Here is a 22,047-nt window from a genome sequence, read left to right as displayed (position 1 = left end):
GGGGTCTTCATTTTGTAGTTTAGGCTGGGTCAAACTACAAAACGAAGACCCTCGCTCAAACGCTCTTTAAGACGCCAAAAGACGCGAAACCGACTGGGTCTTCGTTTTGTAGTTTAGGCCGGGTCAAACTACAAAACGAAGACCCTCGCTCAAACGCTTTGTTAGATGCCAAAAGACGCGAAACCGACTGGGTCTTCGTTTTGTAGTTTAGGCCGGGTCAAACTACAAAACGAAGACCCTCACTCAAACGTTCTTTAAGATGCCAAAAGACGCGAATCCGACTGGGTCTTCGTTTTGTAGTTTAGGCCGGGTCAAACTACAAAACGAAGACCCTCGCTCAAACGCTTTGTTAGACGCCAAAAGACGCGAAACCGACTGGGTCTTCGTTTTGTAGTTTAGGCCGGGTCAAACTACAAAACGAAGACCCTCGCTCAAATGCTCTTTAAGACGCCAAAAGACACGAATCTGACTGGGTCTTCGTTTTGTAGTTTAGGCTGGGTCAAACTACAAAACGAAGACCCTCGCTCAGACAGTTTCCTTGAAGAAAGCGTGACGAATAATGAAATTAAAGATTATTTTATTCTTATACTCCGATTCCCTATTGCCTTTTTTCAGTTGAATAACAGTATCAAAAATAATTTTTACAACAATTCAATCCAAGTATAGTCGATATTCATTGTATTTGAAACCCGAATGTCATTCCCTTTCCTTGTCCTGATATACAGGCGTATCCTTCCAAGTAGGGCATGGCCAAGAATTTTTTTTCCATAAAGGTTGTCAGATCAAAGCTCGAAGACTAGACCGAAAAATAGTATAGGTAGCCAAGAGCTGTGCTGCCGGAATAGCAAAGGGAAACTGACATGAGAAACGCATATACATGTATATATTTATGTTGAGCAGACAATGTGGATTAAATGAAAGTAATGCTACAGAAAATGGCATCCTGTGGGGAACAACAAATTCTTCGGGTGCCAAAAATACAAACTTGTCTAGGTCAATATTCAGCGCCAGTGAATATCCAGACTACAATCCGGCTTGTCGTTAAGCTTTGATCTGATATTTTCGAGTGAGTTAATGCTTTAAGATTTACAACGTACATCATATAATGCTAACGGAAACGAACTCAGGATAAAATATAATTCCATAGTTACGGTATTCTGCGATAGTAACAAATTGATTGCCGTAAATATGTATACATGTATACGCGTTTCTCATGTCAGTTTCCCTTTGCTATTCCGGCAGCACAGCTCTTGGCTACCTATACTATTTTTCGGTCTAGTCTTCGAACTTTGATCTGACAACCTTTATGGAAAAAAAATTCTTGGCCATGCCCTACTTGGAAGGGTACGCCTGTATATCAGGACAAGGAAAGGGAATGACATTCGGGTTTCAAATACAATGAATATCGACTATACTTGGATTGAATTGTCGTAAAAATTATTTTTGATACTGTTATTCAACTGAAAAAAGGCAATAGGGAATCGGAGTATAAGAATAAAATAATCTTTAATTTCATTATTCGTCACGCTTTCTTCAAGGAAACTGTTTGAGCGAGGGTCTTCGTTTTGTAGTTTGACCCGGCCTAAACTACAAAACGATGACCCAGTCGGTTTCGCGTCTTTTGGCGTCTAACAAAGCGTTTGAGCGAGGGTCTTCGTTTTGTAGTTTGACCCGGCCTAAACTACAAAACGAAGACCCAGTCGGTTTCGCGTCTTTTGGCGTCTTAAAGAGCGTTTGAGCAAGGGTCTTCGTTTTGTAGTTTGACCCAGCCTAAACTACAAAATGAAGACCCCATCGGTTTCGCGTCTTTTGGCGTCTTAAAGAGCTTTTGAGCGAGGGTCTTCGTTTTGTAGTTTGACCCGGCCTAAACTACAAAACGAAGACCCTGTCGGTTTCGCGTCTTTTGGCGTCCAACAAAGCGTTTGAGCGAGGGTCTTCGTTTTGTAGTTTGACCCGGCCTAAACTACAAAACGAAGACCTAGTCGGTTTCGTGTGTGATAGCATCCGATAAAGTACTTAAGCCTGATTATCGATGATTATAACTGCCTTGAGTTTGAAAGGCCTAAAATTATATGAGCTCTTCGTTTTTCGGTCTTCGGTCTTCGTTTTGTATACACCCAACGTATAAGCTAAAAATTGTTAATTTCAGGTCTAAATAGGTAAAAATGTTGATTTCACGTTAACACATGATGGCAAGGATGTTGATTTCATTTAGAAAACAGCAAAATGTTAATTTCACACAACGTGTAAGCTCAAAACTGTTGATTTCAGGTCTAAATAGGTGAAATATGGCGGCCGGAAAATAGTGTTAACATCTGGAACTTACTTTGGTTATCTGGGACAATGATTATCTGCACTGAACAAATAAACATTAAATAAGCACTTTTCCAAATACAGCAATGTCTTAAATGGTAAAATTCATGAGATAAATACAAATTTTTTGACAAACGTGATCATAGTTTTATGTCACGCACTTCCTAACAGATTAACAAATTAACCTTTCTGCGCAACATACGGGTCTCCATACATCTGCATGTCCGCTGATCCCAGAAGTTCAAAACACGACAAATCATGCCAATATGAAATAAAATCAACGCAACCTGGATCACAGATCTATGTTACAATCGATCGCTACTTGTTGGCCATTATTATGTTTAAATGAAAAAAGCCGAAACAATCTAGTTACCAGTTCGAGAAAAGCCAGCAGAACGTGATCGCAATGCATGCCGGGAAGGGTCTTTCCACTCCGTGCATGGGAAAACATGGCGGTCCATACAAGACAAATTTTATAAGTCTAAAACCAGTTCTCACTTTCCAAACTTTGATACTAGCAACGCTTGGCAAATGGGCCACCACTCACGAGAGGGTATTAATTTTCCTTGGGCAAGAACTGCTCTTGGACTTTGCTGCCTGGCTCGATCTGACTTCGAATGCCGATAACACGATTACAGTATATCAGCTGCCTTTGAAGTTTCAGAACACATTTTGATTCTTTAAAACGTGCTGATGACTTATGGGTTTATTGAGGCTTTATGGTGCCTCTCAACCACCAGGCAGGCATACAAGGTACTTTAACACGATGCTTAAGATACTAGTTGACAGAGCTCTAATGCGGCACATCCCTTTTTTGTTCAATGGTATTTCATTTGACGCTCGATCAATTCACGTGTTGTGTTCACGTCACAATAACCGATGTAAACAATCTGTTCCCAGATTTCTGCTCTATATACTATTTTCCTTTGACTTTAAGACAGCTAAGATTCAGTGGAATACACTATAAACAGTCTGCCTGTTTGCTGTTCAACAAAATAATAAGAAGGTTTCTTTTGTTTTTTGTTCAACAAAAGATCTCCAAAAGATGCCGCTTGGAAAACTGAGTTTTTTTGCATACGTAATTTTCTCAAGAACTAAGAGCGCCCCAGCCAAAAAAACTTCAGAGCAATGTTTCTCAGGTAAAACAAAGCCTACATGCCAAAATTCAGCTATTTTTGAGCACTTTCAAAATGGCCGAAAAATCTAGGAGACATTCTTGCACGCGGCCTTTCATATCTCCCTCAGAGCTTTATTATCTAGCTCTGCACACATTCCAGGCCTATGGTGAGGGAGCATAATATTATCTTCCTCAGAGCTTTATTATCAAGCTCTCTGCACGCATTGCAGGCCTATGATGAGGGAGCATATGAAAGGCTGTATGCAAGAACGTCCCCTGGATTTTTCAGCCATTTTTGAAAGTGCTCAAAACTAGCTGAATTTTGTAGGCTGCAAAATGAAGACGAAATTACACTTATTTAATCGAGATGCTTAGGAGATAGAGACGACTTGTAAACTCTATTGGAAATTTGAGTCAAAATGTGAAAGATTTTGTAGCCATTTTATATGAGAATTCAAAAATGCCCTTTTCTTATCTTAAATTTCTAGTTTCTGGTCCAACTTTTTATGAACTTGTAACTTGCAAAAGTTTCTGTTCAAAGTAAATTCAGATACCAAACTGAAATGTCAAGAATAGCGGAAAGGGATTTACTTGGAATTCGTGTTCCCTGTATTTCGTATCACATAATGAGCTACTTTACTCATTAATATGTATGTTTTCCTCTTCTCTGAGTTCAAGAATCTTGCTTAAGAACCACTTTCACTGCTCCCTTGGGTGTTCAGTGATGGTCGAAAGTGTTCTTTTCAGTCTGCCCGATTTTGTGCGATCTCTGACAAACATTTGCGACTGCGGCCGACCATCAAAGCCAGAGGCTATCATTAGAGTGCGGTATCATGAAAGTGAGGAAATACATTTGGCACTCAGAGAGCGGCGTTCTCACTGTGCAGATAGATATCTGGTTGTAGCTAAGTTTGCCTTGTTCTGAGAGATATTTCAAATTCTGCTCAGAGGAAAGAGCAAGATAAGTGCTGAGAAATTTTTCTCGAGACAGCTACTAAAGCCTTTTGAAGTACTGATAAATTTTTGAGTTTCAGTGAACGCGTTTATCGTCGTTGAATTTAACCTTCTGAACACCGACTTGAATGAAACATTTGCTCATTTGTCAAACAGAAAATAGATATAAATCAGCGTGTAAGACCGTACACAGCATGAGAAGAACGGCGAAAGCAATGTTTACAAATCACTCTGATAGATCAGTTTTGATCATTTAGCTGGACTGTTAGTTAGCATTTGCCACCGGTGAAGATACCGGGCGCCGGGCCTTCAAACAATTATTCCGATTTTAGTGTTGTTTTTTCATTCCTTAAATAAAGCGACTGCCGCAGCCAGCTATTCCATCTTGTCCTCCCACTCCTCTGGCGTACATTTTAAGGACAAATCGATATTTTTATGGATGTGTAAAAAGTCACGAGCCGAGCTGCGAAAGTTTGAAGTTCTTTCTGCGCCTTATGCTGACCTTAAGGGAATGTGGCTCGAAAGTGCCGTGACATGGCCAAAACCATTTCAGTTATCTCACTATGGTTTTACAGCAATACGATCCTGAGAAAGCAAACGACGCAGATCAACAATATGTCACAAAAATTTGTCCAGCACCGCATAAAAGGAAACAATGATAAGTCAGTGTCTTTTCAAAGAGTGTTAGACAACACACATTTGCAAGTCTTTGCAAATTTCTCTGCTAACAATGGCTGGGGTGAGACATAAAGTGTGTGGTTATCACAATACTGAAAACTTTAAGCGCTCGTTTCTTTTCCTTGCAGAATCTCTTACCAGGCTGGTTACTCTAAATATGATGTAAATTAATAGTGAACAACTAGTTTGCCGGTCTAAAGGACTTAATTATACCTTGCAATTAAAGAATTATTGTTGATTATCAAAAACCTAAATAAAGTCTTTCATTCATTCATTCCTTCACCACAAGAACAAAAGAATCATTCAAGTGTTCAGTTTGTTATTCGTGCCGCAAAGTGTATGACGATTTGAAATTCTCTTAGAGTAATTCCAGTTCTATCTTCAAGTATAGAAAAGTTCTTTTTCGGAACTCCATTCCATGTAAGTGAAAAATAGCAGTTCCCTCTGTTAATAGTTCTTTTAAGAACTACATCTCCATTTTAAAGAGATGTCTCTCCTTGAACAAGACGATCTTCCGACAATCAACGCTCTCCATGTCCACGTCTGTGAACCATGCTTTTTGGGATGCGATCCCAATTTTAAGCTCCAGGTGTGTAACGAAGTTTTGTGGACTTTGAGGAAAAGTTCTGCAAAGGAAATAGCGATAAGTTTCTTCAACTGCCTCTGGGAACTTGCCTTTAGACTCACAGATGACGGCGAAAAGCGTGTATTAAAAGTCACGAAGTCACGGTCCAAAAGTCACAAAGTTCCAGAAAACCTACTCTAGCATTCAAGGAAAAAGAGCTCAACAAGAAAGAAGAGACCAGTGGTTTACAATACTTGTTAGCCCTCAAGAATTCAGTAGCCTCCCCTGGAATGAAATGTGTTTACTACGACAGGAAAGTAAGTGCCTGGCGGAAGAGAATGAACAGCTTCGTTTGGATATCGAGGAAAGTGCAAGGGAGTTATACGATCAGATGAAGGAAGCCAAATGCTGCAACAGCAACTCGCTGAGTTAAAAAGTAACGGCAAAGAGCAACAACCGGTACATCGCGGTCGAGACTACAGTGATGTGTCGCCAAGACAATAGCAAAGGCAGCGACTTCAAATCAAGTAGGTCCCTACAACTTACGTATTCATTATTAGCCTTACTAATTCATGTTAGGATATAAATGGTGTAAAATTGTGAAGGTTTACGTGCAAAAAGTTCAGTATAAATGGTCATTTACTACAATCATGTTAAGGAAAGTTTGATATTCATAGTTAAACTATTACTCATTATCATTATCATTAACTCAGGTTGAGCAAGAAATTATTTACTCTTCGTTTCTGTTTTAGAGAACAGGCACAGCAAGCCCTCTGGTTTGCGGAGACATTTAGACTCCTCCCAGTCTCCCTTCAACTAACAGACACAGAGGGCAGACCAGTGATTGTTCCGCTGAATCAAGGTGAAACAGGTAGACTATTTCACTTTTTTTCTTGGCTCTGTAAGAATTATTGAAATAATAGCAAAAAATCTCTTTACCAAATATTTGAGTAGTTTGGCCCAAACTAGGAAATATCATCCTGCCAATTTCCCTTTAACTACTGAAAGTTTTTTGAAAATCCTTCAAATGTTGAAAATTCTGTAAGAGGCTCAAAAACACAAACTCTTTGTCCTAAATAGCTGAGAACATGGCCCCTACCGAACAAAGCCAAGGTCAGTCACCAGACAGAACAGGTAACAAATAGACAAAACTATATCAACAGTTTAAATTTATATTCTGTCTGTGTACAGAGTGATATAGTGACTTAACTTAACCTATGAAAGACTGTGGAGAAATGGACTTCAGTGATGAAGGAAAACTACATTTGCATCAGTATTTGACATAAAATCTATTTTCCATGCTGCTGCAACAGACAGTATAAGCCCTGTTAGAAACTGCATAGCCCCATACCACAGTTTTGACATTAAGCCCCTTTTAACAAAAAGTTGTGACTGTTGTTAACAGGTGAAAGACAATCACCCTACGATAAACTGCCTGAGGAAGAGAAAGAGAAAATCAAGACTCTTCTATTTATCATCAACAAGTTCTCTGTCTCACTACGTGCTTATTCTGGACTGGCACAAGAATCCCAAGACCTGCCTCGTCCTTACTTGGTAGAGCGCCACCAGAAAGAGATTGAGAAACAATGGTCTGAGCAAATTACTCATACCCCTGGGACACATCCTGGATCTGAGTTACCTTTCTAGGAACTTCTAAGACACCATATAGCCAAACATGTAAGCAGTGTGTTTTGTTAAATTGCAACCTTTCCACCCTTACTTATCTATACAGCCCAGTCGTTAGACTTCAACACCTTCATATTCACTTATTTAATATCAATATTCATTTGCAAACATTTTTTTACAGCTTACATCTATAGACAAAGCTGATGTGCCAACTTTTAAGGTAAGGAAAACTTGCAGTTAAATAAGCAATTTCACAAACTACATGTATTCCACTTTCAAATATACACAGAGTTGTTTACAACAAAACATAATACCAAAAAAAAAATAGATTTTTAATTTGTTAATGTCACTTGCTAAAACAACACTTCCTTTATATTTACAAGTTTGCACGTGTAATTAATATTAGCAGTAACCAAAATTTTGATTCCCTTGTCTATGTAGGTGAAACTGTCTGATGATGGTGCGGCTCTTTCCCGGAACAGTAACCTATTTGTGTTTTCCTTCTCACTCCTTCAAGATAAAGAGAAAGTCATGTCAAGCACTGGTTAGTCTCATTCTCACTTATGATATATAATAATAATTGTGATAAGTTAATAAAGATGGTGAATTTTAAGCTCGGTATTGAAATGTGAAGGTGAATTAATCAACATGACACGAGCGTGGGACAAAGGAAAATTCTGATTTCCCGACAGGAATTGAACCCATGACCTCCCGAACACCGGGCGGGCGCTCTATCCACTGAGCTACGAGAACTCATGGAGAGCAAGGCCATTTAACTAAGTTCATATATGACAGGTGTCCTGCATACTGCTAGGATCAACACTATCGGAGTCATCGTGAGTAGCAACAAGTTAATAAAGATGGTGAATTTTAAGCTTGGTAATGAAATGTGAAGGTGAATTAATCAACATGACACGAGCGTGGGACAAAGAAAAATTTTGAGTCCCCGACAGGAATTGAACCCATGACCGCCCGGTGTTCAGGAGGTCATGGGTTCAATTCTGTTACATATTCATGACACAGACGCCATTTTGGGTGTACATTCAAACCATGTTGTTTAATGCCATTGGTTAAACAATAACTCAACACATGCACAACTATGCATAATGGTCAGTGATATTCTCATATATAACATCCCCCTCCTTTACATTACAATCAAAGAAACCAATCAGGAGAATAAAATAAAATAAAATAAAAGAACAATCAACTCAACATTAATCAATCAGTGTCTGTCATTGTTCACGTTCCAAGAACTGTCCTTTGTTCCAGAACAACTTGTTACAGGTCTAGTCTGATTGGTTTTTTGACTAGTCTTCCACTTCGAGTTGTATACAAGGGCAGGTCTTTAGTTTCCACTATGTCTGATGAAGGTGGCATATCACCGGCTGGGATTTCCTCATCAGCTGAGGGATTTAAGTGGTATTCCTGTGGTGAGCACTCTGTTTGTGGGCTTGCTGGGAATGTGGGTGCCGCATGTGTTTTGTCTGGCTCAGGTTCTGTCTGCTGATTGATGTTTCCATGACGTTTCCGATATCCCATATGACACTTTGTTGGGTCGTTCCTTAGAGCCACTCGATTACGTCTGATTCTTTGGCCGCCTACCTCTACTACATATGATCTAGGCAAGACATGTTTCTGCACTACTGTTGCAGCTCTCCATTCCTTTGACCCTGGCTCCGGTTTTACTCTGACGTGATCACCCGATCTGAGTAGTGGTGGCTCTTTGGTGCCCTGGCGGTCATGGTAGTACTTTTGCTTATCCTTGCCATGTTTCATTCTTGCCCTTACCTTCTGGATGCTGTGTGTTTCAGACTCCAACAGACCACGTGCTATTGGTAGTGTTGTTTGTAGCCTGCGTCCCATAGGGAGCTGTGATGGGGACAGGTCAATTCCTGGAAGTGGGGACACCCTGTACTGTAGGAGTGCTTTTCTCTTGTCTCTGTTCTTTCTCCATAGAGACTTCACTGTTTTAACTGCGGCTTCCACCTCTCCATTCGTCTTGGGGTGTTTTGGGCTTACTAGAACATGTTCAAAGCTGTAACTTTTGGCAAAGGTCTCAAATTCTTTGCTTGTGTACTGGCTGCCGCAGTCACTGACTAGTTTTGGTGGGATGCCATGTCGACTGAAATGTTCTTTTAGGACTTCAATGGTCTCCTGGGATGTGAGATCCTTCAGTTTGGTCACCTCAATAAACTTAGAGTAATAATCAACTAGCAACAGGTAATGTTCACCTTCAAAGACAAATATGTCTGAAGCGGCCAATTCCCAAGGCAGGTCTGGGACAGGGCTTGGTATCAAAGGCTCTTTCTGCTGTGCAGGGGCATAGTCATGGCACGTGGTACAGTCCTTGTCTTTGTCTTCTATCTGTGCACTCATGCTGGGCCAGTGAAGGGCTTCCCTGGCTCCTTGCTTACACTTTACGATTCCCAGGTGTGTTCCATGTATTATCTCCAGCATGACTGGCCTCATCGACGGGGGTACTACGATTCTCATTCCTCGGTAGATTACTCCATCTAGTACCGCAAGCTCATCACATGTGCCCCAGTATTGGCGGATGCTGTGTGGGACTTGTTGCTTTGTTTGTGGCCAACCGGCTTGAATCATATCATACAGCTCATGGAGCTCATTTGCTGTGTTATGTTGGAGTTCTGCATACTTTGGTTCGGAAATCGAGATTCTTTCCAACATGTTTACTTGTATCTCTTCTTCTTCCGGTGGTGCCTCATTTAGACTTGCTCGGCTGAGGGTGTCTGCGAGGACTTGCTTCTTGCCTGGAAGATATTCCACTTTTAGATCATAGCCACTCACTTTCAGCATCATTGCCTGCAATCTTAATGGTGCTGTTGCCATGGACTTGTGCAGTATCATTTCTAGGGGTTTGTGGTCAGTCTGGACCAAAGTTGTTTTTCCCAGAATTTCTGAGTGCTGAACCCAATTGCCAGCATTTCCTTCTCTATTGGCGCCCAATTGAGCTCTGATGCTCGAAGTTTACGGGATGCATAGGCTATTGGCCTTCCCTCTTGCAGTAGGACAGCAGCCACTGCACTCTTGCTGGCGTCACATTGTATGGTCACATCTTTTCTGACATCATAGTAGGCTAACACTGGAGCTTCACAGCACATATCCTTAAGCTTCTGAAACGCAGCTGCTTGTGGCTTGTCCCAGTGGAAAAGTACATCCTTTCTGGTTAGTTCCTGCAGTGGTGTTTTGACTTCTGCAAGCATTAGGAGGAATTTGGCCAGATACTGAATAGATCCCAGAAACCAACGCAGATCTTCTGTCATTTCAGGAGGTGGCATATCCTTCATAGCTCTTACTTTTTCTGGATCTGGTTTGAGGCCTTCTGCTGAGATAATGTGGCCCACATATTGAACTTGCTGTTTTCGTACTCTAACCTTCTCAAAGTTCAGCTTAAGGTTGTAGGTTCTGGCGCGGTTGAGAACTGCCTCAAGGACTGAATCATGGTGGGCGATGTCACGTCCAGCGATGAGTATGTCATCCATAATGGCGTATGCATGATCAATATCCTCCAACATGTCATCCATGGCCCTTTGGTACAGCTCTGGAGCTGATTTGATTCCAAATGGTAGCTTAAACCATCTGTATCTGCCAACTGGGGTGTTCATCGTTACCAGTAGACTGGACTCTTACTCTAGTTTTATCTGGAGATACCCACTTTTAGCATCAAGGACTGTGAACACTTTTGCCTCCGGTATCTTGGCTGCAATTTCTTCTACAGTGGAGATTGGGTAATGCTCTCATTTCACTGCTTTATTAAGATCACCTGGGTCAAGGCAGATCCTGATCTCCTCACCTCGACTTGAAACTACCATAGAGTTAACCCAGTCAGTGGGCTGTGAAACTTTGGCTAGGTGTCCTTCCTTTTCCATTTCCTTAAGCTTGGCAATGATCTTGGGAAGGAGTGCTGCAGGTTGTCTGCGAGGCCCATGCACCACTGGTGTTGCTTTGGGGTCAATCTTGATAGAGTAAGTTCCAGGCATGGCTCTGGATGCACTTTTTAGGTCTGGGTACTGGTCAAGTAGCTCCTTTAGGTTTGGATCTACATGTGCCTGTAACTTATGTACCCACTGAACCAAGTTGAGTGCTTGACAAACTTTGCTTGACAATATTGGCTTCTGCTTACTATCTATGACATAGAAGTTCACATTTAACTCCCTGTTAATCTTGAATCTTATGGGAAGAGTGACATAACCTTTGGGTGTGATTTGGTGTTGGCTGTATGACACCAGGGTCTTCTTGGTTTGTTTGATCTGGGCACTGGGCGCTACTTGCTTGAGCTGAGTAGTGTTAATTACACTTGCATAGGCACCAGTGTCAATTTGACAATGCAGGGTACTGTTGCCCACTTCTACAACCTCCCACCATTCCTCATTTTCACATTCTGCTTGTCACTGATGCCATTCATTTCTAGGCTTGCTACATGTAGTAGTTGTACATCACTGTCAGGACCTTCCTCATCACTAGAAAAGTCTTCTCCACGATGGACCATTTCATGCAGTAAGTTTACATTGCTTTTCCTGCTTCTGCAAACTTGGGCAAAATGTCCAATTTTTTTGCACTTGTTGCATGATTCATTTCTGGCTGGGCATTTTTCCTGTGGCTTGTGGGCATTGTATCCACACCTATCACATTTTTGAACTTGGTCATGTTTCTTCTTGGACAAGCCATTCTTCTTAGACAAGCCATTCTTCCATGCAAGTTTATTGACCTCCACTTTCGGGTTTTCACCAGACATCACTTGCATTCCATCCTTGGTCGCTTCGAACATCCAACCGATGTCAATTGCCATTTCTAGGGTAAGGTTTTTACTTTTCTCCAAGCAGCGTTGCCTTACTCCTTCGTCCAGAGATTTGCATGCGATGGCGTTCCGGATCAACTTATTCGACTCTGTCATGTCCAGACCACGGGCCAGGAGCTTAAGATCGGTGACAAAGGAGTCAAAGTTTCCCCTTGTAACTGGCATCTTTGATCAAATTTAACTGCCACCATAATTGGGTTCTTCTTTGTTTCGAGGTGTGCTTTGAACTTTCCGACAACTCTTTGGAGTAGGTCTTTTTCATTTACATTTTGTGCACTTTCTCCAGATCCAACTTGCACAGTTTCCCATTGGAAAGTGAGGTAAATTTCTCGGCCTTTGTCGCCGACGAAGCTCTAAGGTTGCATATTTTCTCCTTCTCAGTGCATTTGCTGAGCGGTCCTCCAAACGTGAATTCGCAATGTTGATAAAACCTTTCCCATTCTTTACTCAGGTCCGCAGCGGCCCAGTTCATTCTTGGCCAGTTGAACGACGAATTGGCATATCCTTCAGCCATCTTGATGTCTTTGGCCCTGTTCCGTGGCGCTCGAAATCCCACTATTTTGACACCATGTTACATATTCATGACACAGACGCCATTTTGGGTCTACATTCAAACCACGTTGTTTAATGCCATTGGTTAAACAATAACTCAACACGTGCGCAACTATGCATAATGGTCAGTGGTATTCTCATATATAACAAATTCCTGTCGGGGACTCAGAATTTTTCTTTGTCCCACGCTCGTGTCATGTTGATTAATTTACCTTAATAATAATTGTATTTCTAATATATATCCATACATTTCTAAGATTTTAAACCTAAAAACCTTTGGCAAAAATTTATTAGGTAAAAGATTAACAACTTTATCGCCTATCAGGAAATCAGGGTTAAATTGACCATGATTAATTTTACAAATGACTGTTTTCCCCATGTTTCATAATAGGTAATCATTCTGTTGCAGCAATAAAAGTCCCAGAAGAGTACGAGGCCCTCCGGATTGCTCTAGGCAACATTACGACGGAGGTCAATAACCTAATCACTAAAGGTTTTTTGGAGATTGGAGACAGAACTGTGAAAGTGGAGTTCTTCCTTTGGGGTGACTACAAGGTACATTGTCTTTCAAAATTAACTTAATTTCTCTAAGCTGAATGAAAATTTGGTAGAGTAGAGACAGCCTAGACTGGCAAATTAGAGACTTTCTTTCCCCAATTTTATCTTACCTAAAGAAAAGAAACATCCTCTTTAAATTAATTATAATGTCCCTTGTTTCAATATTTATCAAAGCAACGTTATTTCAATTTTGGTCACAGTTTCTCCTTCTGGCACTGGGTATGAAGTCTGCAACTTGCCACAACAGTTGTATTTTGTGCAAGGTTCACATCAATGAAAGGTATACAAAGAGCATAAACATTACATCATTACATGCTCTAGCACTTTTTCATTCTGAATGCTTTTCATGCAAGTATAAGCTTGTAGGTAATTTCATTACAATACCAATCAACTTATTTTTTAAAAAAAAAAATCTGTTGAACAGGTCAGATCTCTCAAAGCCACTGAACTACTTTCAAACAGTACAAATGAAGAGAAGGATAGACAACATCAGATCCTGGTTGCAAGGGTCAACCATTATTCAGTGTTCCCCTTGAAAATGTTCTCATTGATGAGCTACACTTGCTGCTTCGCATAACAGATAGATTGGAGCATGACATCATCCTTGAAGTAATTGGATGAGATGAGGTATTTAGACATGTTTATGCACTGGTACATGTATAAAGATTTTTCTGATTATAATTGATAGTCGGTTGGGTCAATCTGATTATTTTCATTCTCTTTGGCGGGAAGAGAACGTGGGTAAACCAAAATCAGCCCACAAAACCACACACACAGACAACCTCATCAAAGCTGTCAGGTCAACGGAAATATCTTTCCAGATATGGACCAAAAAGGACAGAAAAAACTTCTGAAGGACTTGCCTGCGAAGTTTCATGAAATTTTACACCCAGGAACAGTAGAAAAAACCAAAAAGCTCTGGGAGGTATGTTTAACTGGAATGACTCTATGCTTATCTAAATTTCTTTAACCCACTGTGTGCTGCAGGACAAATTGCTGACAAGTACACAACATTGGTGAGGCAAAGCATGTGAATTTTTAGCAGCCGTGTTTGATGCTAATGATGATATTGAGGCTGAAAATTGGCTCATGGTAGACACGTAGCTTGGAAAACGGCTATGATGAGACAAGAATTCATTTAGCCTGAGATAATGATTTAAATTTTTTCCAATACAGGACTTCTGGCAGTTGTACAACGTCATTAGTGACTGGACACCAGGGGAAGATCAAGTCCTCTCATTTCATTCCAAGGTAAACTCATCACTTACAATATAATGTGTTCATAAGGTGAAAAGTTACTATTCAAATATGGAATAACACATCCAGTTGGTAAAGAAAATCCAGATTCCATACCAGAATGGATGAATAAAATTAATGTGTTATGTATATTAGATAAGCATTGCTATCCCACAAAAACAATGCAGTACTGTTTGCACCACAGACTGATAGATCTTCAAATATTTTTAAACAGGCTATTGAGTGGGGAAAGCAGCTTTTGAACATGACAGGGGATGGTTATGCCCACACATGTCCAATCACACCATACATCCATCTGATGATCTATCATGTACCTGTGATGCTTCAGAAGTATAAGACTATGAAAATATTCACTGGCCAAGGTAAGATTTACCACAGCAAGAAGGGCAGCTTATCAACATGATTTGGTTTTTAAGTAAGATTCAAGTCTCTATGGGTGAAAGCAGTAAGTATTAAGAAATGAACCAAACAGAAAAAGAAAGTTTGATAATAATTATTATTACTTCTAGCTAGCCTCAAGTAACTGGCTGTTGACCAGGGTGAAACAATTCAGCTTCACATCAGTACCATATATATCATAAGCTAGTCATGATTATTTCATCACATTCCTAATAATTGGTTGTCCCTAACATCAGGTGTAGAAAAAAAGAATGATGATTTTCGGAGATACCTCCACCGAAGAATTAACAGGTGGGATACCTGCAAATCACTGTTGATGGTTGAAAAAGGGAGGAGGAATTGGAGCCATGGGAAAGGACACAAAGAGGGACACCAGATTCTGGCATGAGGGAGGAAAGCAGGAGAGTGCGAGGAAATTTCCTCGACTAACAGAGAGCACAGAAGAAGATGATGACCAACAAACATCAACACAGATGCCACCAATACAATACAACGAGAGAGAGCTCAAGTCAATGAAAGTTCCTCAGCTGCATGAAGTCAAACTTGGACTGTCAGTGGGCAGGGGTAAAAGAAAACAAGAGCTTATCGAGATGATCTGCCAGTTTCTTGCTCACAGCCAATAATTGTTTACTGTTCTATTAAGTGTCATTGTCAGAGAAAACCGGGCAGTACCAAAAGATCAAGGTCAGCCGTTTACATTCATCTTTTCACAGTGTAAAAGCTATCCGAAAAGATTAACAACCATGACGTTTGCCGAGGTAGGCGTTCATTTTTCTTCGAGATATCACCACATCAAGATTTTGGCCTCTCAAGCAGTCTAAAATGGCCGAAATTTCAGGCAACTTTAGGTGAGCCTAAAAGATACTTCCTACAAATTCCAGAAACTCTTATTTTCGTGAGATAATATTTGTCCCCTTATTAGTTGATTGAGAAATATTAGAGGTCTTTCGCATTAATTCTACAGTTTCAAGAGGTGCCAAATATCGCCACCGAATCGTTAATGAGTGTGGCCCAAATTTTAGCCATTTTCAGGGAGTCGTTTTTCAAAAGTGCGGCAGTTTATTTCCACAGAAAGACATTTTTGTGATAGTCTTTTACATTGTTATCAATATCCAGTTTAGTTAAAATTGGTATCCACAGGCAAATCGGAGTAATTGGTCTCGCAAAGTCCAAAAAAAGTCATTGGCCAGAAATATTTCCCGCCAAATTTTTAGGGAAGAATATCACCTTATACCGACTTTCTGCAATTGTTATCCATGATTTACTAAAATATTTGCAAAAAATAGTTAGCTGGACTGCAGAATAGAATATTTAAGCTGTGACATCGTTATTGACCTATGGAAACATTTCAAACTTGCCAAATCCTTACCATTATTTAGGCTAAATTTTCCCACGAAAATTCTATTTTTAACGTCACGCTGCATGGAAAAACAAAGTGGATCTTCAGTTCGCTGGTCTCTTTTGCTGTTTAGTAGAACAAACTGTAAGTTAATAGTGAGCGAAGCTTTTCCCTGAATCAGTTTAATTTTGGGACTTCGGCAAACCCCTTTTTATATCGATTTTCTCGTTTTTGGAAGACGTGACACGTTACAGATTCAAAGGTCAGATGAAAGGACTTCAAGATGTCAATCTCGCCTAAAGGTTTTTCCTCGGTTTTGAAAACATTAGCTGTTCTTTCGGATCAAAAAATCGCCTAGCACCACTGGTGGCGGGGCAGTTTTTCTTCAATTATTAGCGTGCAAACGAGATAGTCGAGCAAAGATGTTAGAGGTGGTTTCTATTTGCTGCAACCTAATGTAAACAATGAGGAAATACAGCTCCCTGCTCTCAGGCTCACCAAAGGATCAAAAAGGACAAACGACTGGGATAAACATCTCAATACGTGTGATCATTGCTAGGCCAGTATTGCCGGCAGAAACCTTTCTTACATTTAATGTTGCCGTTTGTATCATCGCAGGTTAGTACAGCATCTTGTTTTCCGCTCTGGAACTTTTACTTTCAACAAAAGTAATATAATGTTGCTTCTGTTAATATTGACCACAAACCCCCTTTTAATGCAACAAAATTACATCCAAATTTTTATTGATAATTTCTTGATAGTTTTACTGCTGCTGTTGTCAGAGTTCATAAAGAACGAGATTGCAATATGTTTGTGATCCATGAGAACATAAATTGAACTACACTTTGCACGCAACTAAGTTGCTCTGAAGATTAATTGAGATAGTTTTAACATGGTTCATGAAAAAAAAAATCTTGCGGAGGCAAATTCATTTTCATTAACCCTGCCAAAATGCAGTTGTATCTGTGTTAAGGTAAATGGGACGGTAGCTCAAGAATATCTACAAAAACAAGATGGTTCAACTGATCTGAATGTCAAAAATAAACAGAATAATGGCTGAATGGATTGTTAAAAAAGAAACGATATTTGTCCAGAGGGTAATGTTTTTATCCTTCCTTCCCCATTCAAGGAGGATGCAGAGGTGGAACAAAGTATCATTACATAGTGGCAACAGAGAAAGGACACCCCCCCCCCCCCAATCTCGCTACCACCCACACCCTGTTGTTTGCAAGGGGGTGGAAGAAAAATCTACTGTCCTAGACGACATTTCAATTTCATTTAGTTTTCTAACGATTCGTTAAATAAAGTTGTTTTTATTTTTGCCATTTACATGTAAGTCAGCTTAGTGTTTGGTTTTCATCATTTGCTTTTCTTTGGATTTTTTTTGGGCAACTTACGAGATTGAAAACTCAGACCTCAGACCCGTAAACTGAGACGGTCGAAAACAAAAACTCAGACCCGAAAAAGTCAGATTCTCTGCATGTCTCGAAAACTCAGACCCGAAAAAAAAAATTTTTTTTCACATTGCACTTACCGCGGATTACTTAAAGACGTCTTGTTTACAGTTCGTTGATACAATGTCACAGGCAGAATCTGCAGAGAGAGGGAAAAAAATTAGCCTGCGGTGGTACATTCCTCTCCCGGATCATGAAAATAATCCCCAGGATTCGTATGGTTTTTCGGTTGCATTATAAGTATACACCAAGTATATATATCTACACACTACGGATCCTTATTCTTCAAATAATTCAGCTAAATTCAGCAGATTTTTCCAGGTGTGAGTTTTCGAGACATCTTAAGAGACCTTTGAATCAGCTCTATAGCAAGTTGTCCTAAGTCAATTGTGTGCACGAGGTAATATCAAAGGAAATGAAACGGAAAACAAGACAGTGTACCAACCTGCAACGATACAAACGACAACAATGAATGTAAGAAAGATATCCGCTGGCAATCTTGACCTTGCAACGACTACACGTATTGAGAAGTTTATTCAGTTTTTTTTCACATTCCAGTCATCTGTCTTTTATGATCCTTTCGTAGGCCGGAAAGCGGCCTACAAAAACTGTGTTGTTGTGTAAACAATCGGCTGAGCAAAATAGACACCACCTCTGACGTCTTTCCTCGACTATCTTGTTTGCACGCTAATAATTGAAGAAAAACTGCCCTGCCACCAGCAATGCTAGGTGATTTTTCTGACCCGAAAGAACAGCTAATATTTTCAAAACCAAGGAAAAACCTTCAAGTAAGATGGACATTTCGAAGTCCTGTCGTCTGATCGTTGAATCTGTAACACGTCACACCTTCCAAAAACGAGAAAATCGATGTAAACAAGGGGTTTGCCGAAGTCCCAAAATTAAAGTTCAGGGAAAAGCCTCGCTCACTAATAACTTGCAGTTTGTTCAACTAAACAGCAAAAGAGACCAGCGAACTGAGGATCCACTTTGTTTTTCCATGCAGCGTGATGTTAGAAATGGAATTTTTGCGGGAAAATTTAGCCTAAATAATGGTAAGGATTTGTCGAATTTGAAATGTTTACAAAGGTTATTAACGATTTCACAGCTTAAATATTCTATTCTGCAGTCCAGGTAACTATTTTTTGCAAATATTTTAGTAAATCATGGATAACAATCGCAGAAAGTCGGTATAAGGTGATATTCTTCCCTAAAAATTTGGCAGGAAATATTTCTGGCTAATGATTTTTTTTGGACTTTGCGAGGCCAATTACTCCTATTTGCCAGTAGATACCAATTTTAACTAAACTGGATATTGATAACAGTGCAAAAGACTATCACAAAAATGTCTTTCTGTGGAAATAGACTGCCACACTTTTGAAAAATGACTCGCTGAAAATGGCTAAAATTAATGGGTCACACTCATTAACAATTCGGCGGCGATATTTGGCACCTCTTGAAAACCGTAGAATGAATGCGAAAGACCTCTAATCTTTCTCAATCAACTAAGAAGGGGACAAATATTATGTCACGAAAATAAGAGTTTCTGGAATTTGTAGGAAGTATCTTTTAGGCTCACCTAAAGTTGCCCGAAATTTTGATCATTTTAAAACGCTTAAGAGGCCAAAATCGTGATGTGGTGATATCTCAAAGAAAAACGAATGCCTACCTCGGCAAATGTCATGGTTGTTAATCTTTTCGGATAGCCTTTACACTGTGAAAAGATGAATGTAAACAGCCGACCTCGATCTTTTGGCACTGCCCGGTTTTCTCTGACAATGACTCTTTCTAGTTTTCAGGCTTCACATTATCACAACACATACCCATTTCACCCCATAAGCTTGACCCTCTCTGCCTAAAATCAGCGTGAAGAACTACATGTAGGACCCTTTAAACGTCAAAAATGGTACTTGTACTGAATCTTGTACTCGTAGTCCAATCTAAAACTCCCCAATGTTACAACTTGTGTGAATCATGACTAGTAGGTTTGAAAGGCTGCTATGTATGTTTAAGAACATCCATGTAAGTGATCCATATAATTTAATAATCATAGCTACAAGAAATGCAAAACCAAACACTTTAAGCAATGACAATGAGCAGCATTTAAGCTCAATTTACTAAATTTATAAAAATAGGGAAAACGATCAATTTCAAGTGGAAAGTACAACATTTAAAAACTCTAGCTCTGTTGTTTCTCACAGAGAGGGTGAAGAATTTAGTGCATGTAAATTATATATGTAACAACAGAGATGCAAACATTCACATTGGATATAAAATGTGTGTTGATGAGTAGAACAGTTGATATGTATTTTCTTTTACAAGGGAAGGGCCACAGTTTTGCAGACCATTTTATGGGGGACCTATTCATTCTCCATTAAACATGTATCAACACTGGTATAAAGCTTCATAAAAGTAAAAGTGAACACTCTACAAAACCACTGCTCTAACTAAATTTTGTAAGTCCACTGAAGTCAAAAAGAGAAACATAACTCACCTTGATCATTAGCCTCATATAAGTCCCTTTTCAGCCTGGCAACATAACTCGCTGGCAACATAACTTAATGGGTTTGGTTACTAGTGGAAAATTTCAGGCGGATTCCATGATCCATAAGCTACAAGTCAGAAACGTCAATTAAATAATATCGATTACGTTGTGCATATTGTACTCACCATTTGGCTGCAAATTGTTCTGAAGTCTCGAGCGGTTTAAAATTGAACGCCACGTGCTCGGTCCTCGTTGTCTGTTTATATTTTGCCTGGGACATGAAGGCCTTACAACTACAACAAAAGTCGAGGGGGGAGTCGGGTGATACAAAAATCTGCTGGTATTAACCACTGAAGTCCAGAAACAAGAGGCTAGAGACTAAACATTTCTTGCTCACTCTGCACAGTTTGCCATCGGCCCATGAAAAATCACCTTTCTCTTCTAACACTAGACTGGGAGAATCTAATTTGAAGAACGGACTTTGCCGCCATTTGCCTCAAAGTATCATTCTCCGAATTCACTTTCATGCCTCCCATTTTCACTTCAGTCTTATAAACGTTCACTGAGATTTCAATCTTTCCAGGGTTTACGCTGGTTTCAATACCTGTGGTGTTCGCTTCCTCGGCTAACCGGGTTTCGCTCGGCAGTGGATGAAAGAATGAGGAATAATCTATGTGCTCGTTTAAGTCTTAGGTCTATATATTTTTGTTTCGGGAAGTTTTAGTTTATCGATAGTGGCAAACACGAATTATATAGCTAGCGAACCGAAGTTCAGTGGCTAGCAAACGTGAAGCGAACTCAAACATAACAAACTTGGCAGGTAGCAAAACCGGTTGTTAGTGTTACCCTTCCTTCGTTTGTAACTAAACTCTTGGCGGTGATGTTGTTTTGTTAAGCCAATCTTGGTAACCGAGTTGTATTATACTTGAAAGTTGAAGTGTTGCAACGGTTTCACACAACGGCAAGGAAACATTTTATTTCAAGCTATGGGTAACAAATTGAGGGGAATGTTTGTAGCTGTTGATCATTGCTTTACAGATTTGGTGGCTCCTAAAAGAGCCATTGTATTGATAAAGAGAATCACCCCTATGGGAAATAATTCATCTTCCGGAACTGGAGTCTCACGCGTTCCACACGTCAAGTCACTGCTTTCTGCCCATTGTCATTGAAGAAGGTAGGCGATCTTCCCAGACTGAGCTGGACAAGAATCGGAAACAGGATGTTTCGTCTCAGTCCTGTTCTGGTCATGGTCCGCTCCAGTTGAAACTGAAATCCAGCTCTGCGAAAGTCGTTTCAGTGATTTCTTGCCATGACGATGAAAGCACAGGCTTGATCATCGGGAAGAGAGTGCGCAAAACTGCGTGCTTCATTTCTAAGTTGAAATCTGCAACCAGGCGGGCCTTCAAACCTGTCTCGAATGTGAGTGACTATCGCAGATCAACGTGTTGCAGATCAACGTGTCATCTTGACATGGCTTCTCGAAGTCTTCTAACAGCCAGGCAGGAATGTGAGCTGCTGGCTCCCACGTGGCTCCCTCAGGTGTATAAACAGCCCAATTCACGAGATACTCCGTTCTTTTCTCTCTTTGATGCTTAGCAACTAATCGCTCAATAATGTAGTCGTCGGGCAGACAATGACTCACTTGACTCTTCGTTTTTTAACTTTCAGCAACTGGATGTCGTTTAGTTGTTTGAAATGCCCTGCCTCTGGACAGCAACGCTTTTCCATGATGTTAAGATGTGAGAAACGATGATTATTGAAATAATCAATGGTTTTTATATCTGTTTATTTTCAGTTGTCATGACAACCAGATGACACAATAGGAGCTTAAAAGTGCCGCAAGCATTTATGATTATGTGTAAGAGTAGCTAAAAACGACCGAACAACTGTCGCTGATGACATACTTTAAGCTACCATTTTGATTCATGTTTGAT

The 22,047-nt window shown here is 40.1% G+C and overlaps 2 protein-coding genes across 5 annotated transcripts in view; both read left to right on the top strand.

The window, feature by feature from the left end:
* The window catches only part of LOC145479998 (allantoicase-like), a 192,597-nt gene that overhangs the window by 163,117 nt on the left and 7,433 nt on the right, over positions 1 to 22,047 (top strand). The window lies entirely within an intron of this gene.
* Positions 1,354 to 20,169, top strand: LOC145480056 (uncharacterized). The gene is made up of 10 exons (XM_081458545.1): positions 1,354 to 6,498; positions 7,033 to 7,304; positions 7,435 to 7,473; positions 7,695 to 7,797; positions 13,034 to 13,179; positions 13,383 to 13,462; positions 13,607 to 14,107; positions 14,359 to 14,433; positions 14,654 to 14,801; positions 15,075 to 20,169. Exons 7-10 carry the CDS (start codon positions 14,006 to 14,008, stop codon positions 15,224 to 15,226), a joined length of 477 nt encoding a protein of 158 aa, XP_081314671.1. The 5' UTR covers positions 1,354 to 6,498; positions 7,033 to 7,304; positions 7,435 to 7,473; positions 7,695 to 7,797; positions 13,034 to 13,179; positions 13,383 to 13,462; positions 13,607 to 14,005; the 3' UTR covers positions 15,227 to 20,169.

The sequence above is a fragment of the Orbicella franksi genome, chromosome 2 (assembly GCF_964199315.1).
Source record: "Orbicella franksi chromosome 2, jaOrbFran1.1, whole genome shotgun sequence".
In the NCBI taxonomy this organism is placed as follows: Eukaryota; Metazoa; Cnidaria; class Anthozoa; order Scleractinia; family Merulinidae; genus Orbicella; species Orbicella franksi.
This window is presented reverse-complemented; position numbering and strand designations above follow the sequence as displayed.

What these genes read in the sequence shown, in the direction of transcription:
- LOC145480056 (XM_081458545.1), top strand. Translation starts at nt 14,006, where the DNA reads ATGGACCAAAAAGGACAGAAAAAACTTCTGAAGGACTTGCCTGCGAAG. An exon ending in TCCTCTCATTTCATTCCAAG is followed by an intron (nt 14,434 to 14,653) that starts GTAAACTCATCA and finishes ATTTTTAAACAG; the next exon opens with GCTATTGAGTGGGGAAAGCA. An exon ending in GAAAATATTCACTGGCCAAG is followed by an intron (nt 14,802 to 15,074) that starts GTAAGATTTACC and finishes CCCTAACATCAG; the next exon opens with GTGTAGAAAAAAAGAATGAT.